Source organism: Pantherophis guttatus, chromosome 4, assembly GCF_059756535.1.
Source record: "Pantherophis guttatus breed Tessera chromosome 4, ASM5975653v1, whole genome shotgun sequence".
In the NCBI taxonomy this organism is placed as follows: domain Eukaryota; kingdom Metazoa; phylum Chordata; class Lepidosauria; order Squamata; family Colubridae; genus Pantherophis; species Pantherophis guttatus.
In genome coordinates this window covers 12232705-12244477 of record NC_142066.1, presented here as the reverse complement: position 1 = coordinate 12244477, position 11773 = coordinate 12232705, and the positions used below count along the sequence as shown (strand labels likewise).

At 40.8% G+C, this 11773-nt stretch overlaps 1 protein-coding gene across 1 annotated transcript; it reads left to right on the top strand.

Moving 5' to 3' along the window:
* The first annotated feature begins 7727 nt into the window (after window positions 1-7727).
* LOC132709325 (olfactory receptor 6X1-like) lies at window positions 7728-8846 on the top strand. Its single transcript, XM_087894428.1, has one exon. It carries the CDS (start codon window positions 7902-7904, stop codon window positions 8844-8846), a length of 945 nt encoding a protein of 314 aa, XP_087750554.1. The 5' UTR covers window positions 7728-7901.
* Window positions 8847-11773: the final 2927 nt, after the last annotated feature.

Below are 11773 nucleotides of genomic sequence, written 5' to 3'. Positions count from 1 at the left end.
CATGTGACACCTCTCCTGCACGAGCTGCACTGGCTCCCGGTGGTCTTCCGGGTGTGCTTCAAGGTTTTGGTTACCACCTTTAGAGTGCTCCATGGCTTAGGACCTGGCTACTTACGGGACCGCCTACTACCACAAACAGCCTCCCACCGGCCGGTACGCTCTCATAGAGAGGGGCTCCTCCAGGTGCCATCAGTCAAACAATGTCGACTGGCGGCCCCTAGGGGGAGGACCTTCTCTGTGGGGGCACCTACTGTCTGGAATGAGCTCCCCCCGGATCTGCGCACCTTCCGCTGTGCTTTGAAGACACTCCTATTCCAGCAGGTCGGCCTGGCCTAATTTTCTCCCCTTCTTTTAAATTTTAAAGTGAAATTTTAATTTGTTTTAAATTATTGGGAATTTTAATTGTCTCGGGCAAAATTATTTAATTTGGTTTTAATTATATTTTTTAACTTTTGTATTTATGTGTTTTATTTTGTGCCTGTTCACCGCCCTGAGTCCTTTGGGAGTAGGGCGGTATACAAATTTAATAAAATGAAAAAATGAAAAATGAAATGTAGTCATATAGTAGAACATATTATTTTGTAATGGAAGAAGTTATAATTTTTGAGAAATCGGAAGATACTTATTTCTCAGCGGGACTGCATCAAGGTTTAAAGTACATCCTCTCCCATTCTCTGTAATTCCATATATTTATATATCTATTGATAAATTAATTGTATTTAAAACTTTAAATGTACATCAGGTCCAAAAATCTGGATATCCCTGACATGTGAAGTGTACTAGATCATAGAAAAAGTAGATGCCCTTCATCATCAGAAAGGTATATAGATAATTATTCCATTATACAAGCATTTGACCACAACTGAAACGGGAATTTTGTTCGTTAAGTTCTATGGTCATGATCCCCGACCTACGTACCTTTCGCCATGCCCTTAAGACTTTATTGTTTTCAACAGGCTGGGCTGACTTAGAAAATGAATTTTAATTTGGGTGTTTGTAAATTTTTTAATATAAGGGCCAAACTTTTAATATATTTTAAACTGTTTTTAAATTTTATGGGTATATGTTGTTTTAGTATGGCTGTACACCACCCTGAGTCCTTCGGGAAAAGGGCGGTATAAAAATTTAAATAAATAAATAAATAAATAAATAAATAAATAAATAAATAAATAAATCATCATGTGACCAGACCCAATTTTATGACTATTTTTAACTTGGTTGTTAAATGAGTCACATGGTCATCGGGGTGGATTCAGCCGGTTCGGGTTGGTTCAGGCGAACCGATAGTTAAATTGCTGGCTGGCCCCTCCCCTCTCTTTGAGGGGCTGCCACAAAGAAAAGGGGATCAATCTATTTTCCAAAGTACCTGAAGGCAGGACAAGAAGCCATAGATGGAGACTAAATTAAGGAGAAAAGCAACCTGGAACGAAGAAGGAATTTCCTGACTGTGAGAAAAATTAATCCGTGCAACAACTTGCCTCCAGGAGTTGTGGGTTCTCCAAAACCGGAGGTTTTTAAGAAGAGTCTGGACAGCCACCTATCTGAAATGGTATAGGGCCGTGATGGCGAACCTATTGGAGCCATATCGGTGGGCATACGAGCATTGCCCTAGCTCAGCTGCAGTGCCCATGCGCACACCAGCCAGCTAATTTTCAGGCCTTTCGGGCCCACCGGAAGTCAGCAAATGGGCTGTTTCCAGGCTCTGGAGGGTCTCCAGGTTGGTGAGGAAGGCCATTTTCGTCCTTCCCAGGCTCCTAGAAAGCCTCTGGAGCCTGGGGAGGGCAAAAAAAATGGTCCTACTGGGCCCACCAGCAGGGGGAGCGGGGTGGGGAGTCATGTGCACATGCGTGGGGGCAGGCTGCATTGAATTATGGGTGTGGGCACAAGCGCGCGACCCCCCCATGCTCCTCCCACTTTTGGCACGTGATGGCAAAACGATCACTGGTATAGGGTCTCCTGCTTGAGCAGGGAGTTAGACTAGAAGACCTCCAAGGTCCCTTCCAGTGCTATCCTGATTGATTAATAACACATGCCTGTCAGCAATATTCATGGTTCCCAAGATTATACTAAAATTCATAATAAAATTAGTCACATCAAGAAGTCATGTAGTTTATCATGTTATCAATACGATAATTTAGTCTCTGATAAGATGCAAACAACTCAACAGATTTGGGAAGTAGCATTACCAATTGGATACAAACAAACAATAGAGAAAATGAGGAGAGAAGGAAATCAGGAGAGGTGTAATGTGGGAGTGTCAGGACTCTCCCATCACTACCCGCGCGGCTGCATTCTGCAGCAGCTGAAGCCTCCGAGTGGTCTTCAAGGGCAGCCCCATGTAGAGAGCATTGCAGTAGTCAATACAGGAGATGACAAGCACATGAGTGACTGTGCGTAGGGCATCTCGGTCCAAGTAGGGGCGCAACTGGCGCACCAGGTGAACCTGGGCAAATGCCCCCCTGGTCACGGTCATTACATGATCTTCCAGATTTAACCGTGAATCCAGGAGGACGCCCAGGTTGCGTACCCTATCTACAGGGGGCAACACCTCACCCCCTAAAACCAAAGATGGAATATCTTGTTCGAGACAAGATGCCGGTACCCACAGCCACTCAGTCTTAGCAGTTAAACTGAGATAATCTTATAGAAAATATACACCTTATTATATAAAAGAGAGGGCTGAGAGAGGGTTGCAAGACATAAGCTAGTCTATCAATTTTTCTCCTTCTCCTTCTCCTTTACTTATTTTCCTCCTTATCAATTTTTCTCCTTCCCATTTACTTGTTTATTTTATTCTGTTGAAAAATTTCTAGCTTATCTTCAAAATAGAGGTTCACCAGGAATATTGTGAACCATTGAATTTGAGATACGTATGTATTTTTATGCAACCCATCCAACCTTACGCATTTGTCTAGCAATTTTTCCTGAATAGCAGTCTTGCAATTTTCTCTAATATAAAGCATCTCTCTGTGTTATTTTAATTCATACATGTATTATTTCGCAGATTGTAAATGTAAGCAGATTGTAAGCTGACTATAACAACATTGCCAAAAAAGGCATTAAGAGTTGTTAACTTAATCTTGCGTAGCTTCTTCTCTGGTAATGTTGTACTATTAAGGAGAGCATACGAAACATTTGCTAGACCAATTCTTGAATACAGCTCATCTGTCTGGAACTCACACTGTATATCGGAGTCCAGAGATATTTTACGAGAAGAGTCCTCCATTCCTCTAACCGCAATAAAAATACCTTATGCCACCAGACTCAAAGTTTTGGGCTTAGACAATTTAGAACTACCCCGACTTCAGTCTAAGCCTAGTACATAAAATTATCTGCCACAATGTCCTTCCTGTCAATGACTTCTTCAGCTTCAACCACAACAATACACGAGCAAATGATAGATACAAACTCAAGGTAAACTGTTCCAACTCGATTGCAGAAAATACGACTTCAGTAACAGAGTGGTCAATGCCTGGAATGCACTACCTGGCTCTGTAGTTTCTTCCCCAAACCCCCAAAACTTTAACCTTAAACTGTCTACTGTTGACCTCACCCCATTCCTAAGGGAGGTGCATAAGTACACCAGCGTGCCTACCGTCCCTGTCCTAATATTCCTTTTTACTTACTCTTTTCAGGTATTCAAATTATGTTTGTACTTTTACCTGTTATCTTATAAATGCTTGACAAATAAACTTATGATTATGATTATTTTAAAAAGTAATTAAGTTCCATACAAAATTGGTAGAAGTGCACATTTCCGTAATATAACATTCCATGAAGAGGCTTGGTGGTGCAGCAGACTAAAGTGCTGTTAAGTAGCACCAGTTGCCTGCAATTACTGCAAGTTCAAATCTCACCAGGCTCAAGGTTGACTCAGCCATCCATCTTTCTGAGGTAGGTAAAATGAGGACCCGGATTGTGGGGGGCAATAAGCTGACTTTGTATAAAAAAGAACACCGCTTAGGGGGGGCCAAAAGCCCTACTAAGCAGGTATATACAAAAGTATGAAGGCTATTGCTTAACGCATTGTAGGCTCTCACCAGGCTCAAGGTTGACTCAGCCTTCCATCCTTTCTAAGGTAGGTTAAACGAGGACCCAGTTTGTGGGGGCAATAAACTGACTTTGTATAAATATACAAAAGTATGAAGGCTATTGCTTAATGCATTGTAAGCCGCCCTGAGTCTCCGGAGAAGGGTGGCATATAAATCAAATTAAAATAAATAAATAAATAAAAAAAAATTGTAGGCTGCCCTGGGTCTCCGGAGAAGGGCGGCATATAAATCGAACCAATAAATAAATAAATAAAAATAAATAAATAAATAAATAAATAAATAAATAAATAAATAAAAATAAATAAAAATAAATAAATATAAATAAATAAATAAATAAATAAAAATTGTTATTCTGTATTCTGTAAATTTTGATCATGCGATCACGAGGATGCTGCAACGGCCATAGGTGTGAGGACTCGTCATAAATCAGGTTTTTTTTCACTGCCATTGTAACTTGGAACAGTCACTAAACCCATGGTTGTAAATCGAGGATTAACTGCACTTTCATTGGGTGTAGAGAGTTGATAAAACTAAGTAGAGTTAATCAGAAAGCCACACAGCCATTGAAACTATGGGATTTGAAAAGATCCAGATGGTATTTTCAGGTTCAGTTGAAATGAGGAGTTTCAGTTCAAGTGCCGAGATTTGAAAGTGAGAATATGGACCAAGGATCAATTCCTGAAACTTTTCACACAGAGACAGGTGTGGATATACAGGAACCATAACGCTTTTCAGTTTAGCCCATTGGCTAAAGTGAATTGTTTTATTTCTTTAATTCTATCCTGCCATCGTGTTATTTTTGGAAAAAGCTAAAGGCTTTTTACATCGACGTATGTGTTATTATGCATTTTACATGATGCATATTATATCATACGGTAGTGGCCAAAATTGTGGAAACCTTTCGGGGAAAAGTGCATTTTCTAAAACTAGCTACTAACACCACTATTTTTGGGGAGTAGTACCATAAAATTACATCTCAATAGCAAGATAATTTAATCAGGAATGTAACCCAAGAACTTTTAGGAAGGATTTGCTATTAGAATAGCAGTTACAGTATAAAGAAGAAAAGTGAAAAAATGATCAGAAAAGTGATCAAAAGTGAAAAGAAAAGATACAAAAATGATCACCATGCCAGTTAATCCATAGTTGGGTAACCTTTAGAATGAATGATGGCCTTACAACATCTTCCCATGGAATAAACCAAATCTTTTAGTTCTGCAGCTGTTATTATGTGAAACCAAGATTGAATGATGGCTTCTATTAACTGGGTTTTATTGTTGGGTCACTTCTGACTAACAAGTTTCTTGAGTCGGCTCCGTAGATTTTCCATTGGGTTAATTTTCCTCCTTTTCGCTTCCATGGAAACAGAGAAAATTCCATACAGGACGAAAATAGTATAGGAAGAAAAGTACCCCCCCCCAATTATTATTGCAAGACTCTGCTAAAGTAATCATGCACAGAAGATGAACAATCTTGGAGCAAAAGTTATTATTTGATCCAGTGGTGGGTTGCTACCAGTTCACCCTGGTTTGGTGAACTGGTAGCGGCCGCAGCGGAAGACTCCGTCCACCAGCCCGGATGTCTCTGCGCATGTGCAGATGCTTCTGCGCATCACAGAAGCATCACACGCATAAGCAGAAGCGTCGTACACATGCGCAGAAGTATTACACGCACCTGCGAGCTCACCCACGAGGGAACCGGTAGCAATGGAAGCCACTACTGATTTAATCCAAATATTATATGAGGTTCATGCCATAGTGATTCAAAATATTATTTTCTTAGCATCATGTCTGGATTCCCATAGGAAATTAGAAACAGACTTCCTCTGGAGAGGTTATCTCGGGTGTCTATGAAACATCACCCCATAACTTCTCATTTCTATGAACTAATTTCCAGAAAAAGCTTTAAAAAACTAGGTAAAACATTTGTTTTTTGGGTTTTACCAGAGTAGATAAAACATTTCTTGGCAAGCCATTGAAACCTGAGGATCCTGTTTGAGGATGTAAAATCTCCACTGAGAAGTTGTAAAAAGTGTTATTATTATTCTGTTATTACTGGTATGATTTGGGGAGCATAGCTTTTTTTCTTGTCTCAGATTGAAATGGAGAACAATCTCAGTCTCCCTCACTGTTGAAGATCTTCACTTCTTATTCGTAAGAATGTTGGGTATGTGCATGTAGAAATACGTTATTTGCGTTCTTTCTGTCATGGTCATCCAAGATTATCCAGAGAGAGAGAGAGAGAAATTTAGCAAATATTCATATACAGTAGAAGCTTATGTGTTGATGTCTATAAACTATCCCAAGCTGCTTTTTGAAGAAGCAACTGGACTTTGTTTTTCCTTGAAGATGTTTTGCTTCTCATCCAAGAAATTTCTTCAGAGATTGTGTACTTATGTATAACAAGCAAGCTCAGAGAGCACCCAAGCTTCCTATTGCTCTGTATTCTTGCTTCTGATTTTTTTTCTTTTTTTCCCCACATACTTTTCATTTCTCTCTTTTTATGCTTCTGAGATGCCTAGAGTGACCCCATGGCTAGATAGATGGCAAATAATTTTAATAAATATGCACCAAATATTATGATGAACTTTCATAGTATCAACAGGTTTATTCGGTCGTGCTCAGCTGGGGATGAGAATACTTTATATACAAGTTTTTTATTCTATTCAGAAAATTAAAATGCACACTTTCAAAAAAGAAGAAAAATTTACAAAGACAAAATAAAACTAGGCATTATTATTTTTTTTTTTAAAAAAAGTGCATTAAAACTGAAAAACGAAAGACAAGAACACATATGGGCCTGGTGGCTCAGCAGACTGATAGCATTGTGATTAACACCAGCTGTCTGCAATTACTGTAAGTTCGAATCTCACCAGGCTCAAGGTTGAATCAGCCTTCCATAATTTCTAAAGTAGGTAAAATGAGGAGCCAGTTTGTGGGGGCAATAAGCTGACGTTGTATAAATATACAAAAGTATGAAGGCTATTGCTTAACAAATTGTAAGCCGCCCTGAGTCTCCGGAGAAGGGCGGCATATAAATCAAATTAAAATATATATATATACATGTATCGTCCCTCACTAGTTGAATACTGATATATGTATTATAGTAATAATATCCCAAAGGTGCTTTTTCAGGAAGCTACTGGACTTTCTTCAGCTCTGACAGGATAGTGGGGAATGGAAGCTCCTGTCAGAGCTGAAGAAGATTCTTGGATGAGAAGTGAAACGTCTTTAAGGAAAAACAAATAAAGTCCTGGGGCACTTATCATACTAAATGTACTAATATGGGGTGATTTTTTTTTTTTTTGGTATATTTTTTCTTATATTTCCATGTTTCTAACTTCTGCTTTTGTGAGCTAACCATTGATAAAATAAACCCCATGTCAAAAAGTATTCTGTTTCTCCCTTAATTGTAAGTGTTAATCGAATTAATTTCTGCACATTCTAATATTTTTAATCACATTTTCATCTGTAGGAATCTCTTCACTTTTACATTGTTGTGCAAATACAATTCTGTATGTGCTTAATACATGTAAGATCAAATATGTATTCCCCTTATTATATTTATCCGGTAGAATACCCAACAAAAATATTTCTGGCTTCAAATCAATATGTTGCTTTATCATTTTTTCCCAACCATGTATGTATTTTTGACAAGTTTTTTTTTCTTTTTTTGCTTTTAGGCATGTCCACCACATAGGATAGTACCTGATCTGATAGCATTTCTGTAAATGCACTAGTATGTTTTATGTGTTCCAAACACAACAGTAATTCATGAAAACCGCATTTAGAAATGTGTTTAAAAAGTGACTCATTGAAGATGCCGTATTTTCCGATCTTATAGGAGAACATGAATTTGACCAACTGTACGAGAGCGGTAGAGTTTATCCTGGTCGGATTGCCAAGAGTAGGACGAATGGAAGGTGTGATGCATGCAGGCATCTTTCTGCTCTACCTCCTGTGTCTGATGGGCAATGGACTCATCATTGTGATGGTAATTTTGGACCGCCATCTCCAGAAGCCCATGTATTTCTTCCTTAGCAACCTTTCTTGCATTGACATTGGACACACCACTGCTTTTATTCCTAAACTGCTAGTCAACTATCTCTCTGCAAACAATTCCATCTGTTTCTATTGCTGCATAATACAACTGTTCTTTTACTTCTTCTTTGGCATTACAGAATTTTTCATCATCACGTTGATATCCTTGGACAGATTCTTAGCCATTTGCTATCCTTTGAGATATGCCACAATCATGACTTCTGTGGTTTGCTTGAAGGTATCCGTGGCAGCCTGGCTGGTGGGTTTTTTCTACATGATTTGTCAGATCATCCTGATCGCTAACCTACCCTACTGCAGCTCCAACATTATCAATCATTTCTTTTGCGACGGTGGGCCTGTTTTAAAGATTGCAGGAGGAGATTCACATCTCATTGAAGCCCTGAGCTTCCTTAGTACTATAGTTGTAGTGATGTCCTCTCTGCTGTTCACCCTCATTTCTTACCTCTTCATCATCTTCACCATTCTCCGAATGTCTTCATCAACCAGACAGCAGAGGGCCTTTTCGACGTGTGCTTCCCATTTGGTGGTGGTCTGCATTTTGTATGGGTCAGTCTTTTTTGTCTATTTAAGACCTACTATCAAGAACTCTTCCTTTGGTGTAATCCGGTCTGTTTCTGTGGTCCATACTATGGTCGCTCCAGTGCTCAATCCTTTTGTTTATACTATTAGGAACAATGAAGTGAAAGAAGTGATTTGGAAAGCATTAAGAAAAAAAGCCTCCAGTTTTCCCTAAAATCTAAACCTAGACCTGTTTCAAAGAGCAATCCTATTCTTGAAGATGACGAGTGGGTCAACTATCCATCAGCAATATTTTACCATAACTGTACATTGCCTAATTCAAGGTAAGATGGAAGTAGCAGAAGGACAACATCCATCATCCAGTATTTGGAAACTCTGGTGATCGGAGCATCCATAACTTCAATCTAGGCTGAATCCCAGGAAGAATTTATCATTTATTTATTTAGTTTGTCAAACAGGTATAAATATAAATATGAACACAGTAAATGGGTATGAGTAAATGGGGACAGTAGGACAGGGACAGTAGACATGCTGGTGCGCTTATGCATGCCCCTTACAGACCTCTTAGGAACGGGGTGAGGTCAACAGTAGACATTCTAAGGTTAAAGTGATGGGGGTAACCACAGAGTCAGGTAGTCCATTCCAGGCATTGACCACTCTGTTACTGAAGTCGTATTTTCTGCAATCGAGTTTGGATCAGTTTACCTTGAGTTTGTATCTATTGTGGGCTCGTGTATTATTGTGGTTGAAGCTGAAGTAGTAGCAGATAATTTTGTGTACTATGAATAGGTCAGAATATCATGGAAGGATAGCTTTTGAATGTTCTTCAATCATGACAAAAAAGATGACAATTTTCTTATGGATCTGTACCAGCGGCAGTAGTGATCTGCTCTCTGGGTTTCTTTGCTTTTAACTTTGACTTGGGGATCAGTTTGCATCCTTTGGATTTCCTGGTGCAGTTAATTGAAAAAAGACTATTGGAATTAACAGTAGAATTCTTTATTGGACACACAAGGAATTTGTCTCCCTTGCATACATACAAGCAACAAGTAATAAATCATGCTCATAATCATAAAGTACAATTATCATAAGTCATAAGATGCAAACTCAGTAATGGTCATAGGATACTAAAGGTTGTTGAGAGTGTGGTGGTGCGACAGCTTCCACAGTACCTGGATGAAGCTGTCTATCTAGATCCGCTCCAGTCCGGCTTCAGGCCTGGGCACAGCACGGAAATGCATTGGTCGCATTGGTGGATGATCTCTGGAGGGCTCGGGATAGGGGTTGTCCTCTCAGCGGCTTTTCATACCATCGACCATAGTATCATGCTGCACCGGTTGGAAGGGTTGGGGGTGGGGAGCACCGCTTTACAGTGGTTCTCCTCCTATCTCTCTGATCGGTCACAGTCGGTGTTGGTGGGGGGGGCATAGGTCGACCCCGAGGTGCCTTGTTTGTGGGGTGCCACAGGGGTTGGTCCTCTCAGCCCTCCTTTTCAACATTTATGTGAAGCCACTGGGTGAGATCATCCGTGGTTTTGGGGTGGAGTTCCATCAATACGCTGATGATACTCAGCTGTACATCTCCACCCCAGGCCACCCCAACGATGCCCTTGAAGTGATGTCCCGGTGCCTAGAGGCCGTGCGGGTCTGGATGGAGAGAAACAGGCTCCGACTCAACCCTTCCAAGACCGAGTGGCTGTGGCTTCCGGCGTCCCGATATAGCCAGCTGGTGCCATCGCTGGCTATTGGGGGTGAGTTATTGGCCCCCACGGAGAGGGCTCGCAACTTGGGCATCCTCCTGGATGCACGGCTGTCTTTAGAAGAGCATATGACGGCCGTGGCCAGGGGGGCTTTTTATCAGGATCGCCTGATTCACCAGTTGTGTCCCTTTCTGGATTGGGACTCCTTACGCACAGTCACTCAGGCACTCGTCACTCCCGCCTGGACTATTGTAATGCTCTCTACATGAGGTTCCCCTTGAGGAGCACCCGGAGGTTCCAACTGGTGCAGAATGCGGCCGCGCAGTGGATTATGGGAGCGACAGGGTGCTCCCATGTGACACATCTCCTGTTCGAGCTGCATTGGGTCCTGGTGATCGTCTGGGTGCGCTTCAAGGTGTTGGTTACCACCTTTAAAGCGCTCCAGGGCTTAGGGCCTGGGTATTTACGGGACTGCCTTCTGCCACAAATAGCCTCCCACCGGCCAGTATGCTCCCACAGAGAGGGACTCCTCAGGGTGCTGTCGGCCAGGCAATGTTGGCTGGCGACCCCCGGGGGCAGGGCCTTCTCTGTGGCAGCACCTGTCCTCTGGAACGACCTACCCCCAGAGATATGAAGGATCCCAGATCTCTGTGCTTTTCGCCATGCCCTTAAAACTTTTTTATTTCATCAAGCCGGGCTGGCTTAACCCCCCCCCCCTTAGATAGTTTTAATTGTTAATTGATTTTAGTTGGGGTGTTTTAAATTTATTGGGACAAAATGTAATTCTTTTTTTAAAAAAATTAAATTTTGTATGCGATGTTTTTAGTCTTGGCTGTTCACCACCCTGAGTCCTGTGGGAGAAGGGCGGTATAAAAATCTAATAAAATAAATAAATAAATTAATTAATAATAAATAAATAAATAAGCAAACAACATAAACATGATAGAATATTCAATAAAGCCAATCATTATAAATCATGAGGTACAAACAACAAAGTTATAGTCATAAGAAGCTAAGGAAATATATAATAGGAAAGATGAAACTATGAGAAGGTTAGTTGGTAATACAGACCTACTAGGTGGTTTAACATCCTTGGGCGTAGACAATGTTGTGGGATTATGTTTATACTTTTACCTGTTATCTTATATATGCTTGACAAATAAACTTATGATTATGGTTATGATTATTTTAAAAAGTAATAAAGTTCCATACAAAATTGGTAGAAGTGCACATTTCCATAACATAACATTCCATAACATTTGTTATTCTGTATTCTGTAAATTTTGATCATGCGACCATGAGGATGCTGCAATGGCTATAGCAGGGGTGAAATGCTCCCGGTTCGGACCGGCTCGGGCGAGTAGGTAGCGATGGCGGCGGGCAGGTCGGAGAACCGGTAGGAAAAATCCCTGGCCCCGCCCCCCATGCCCAGCTGAGCCATG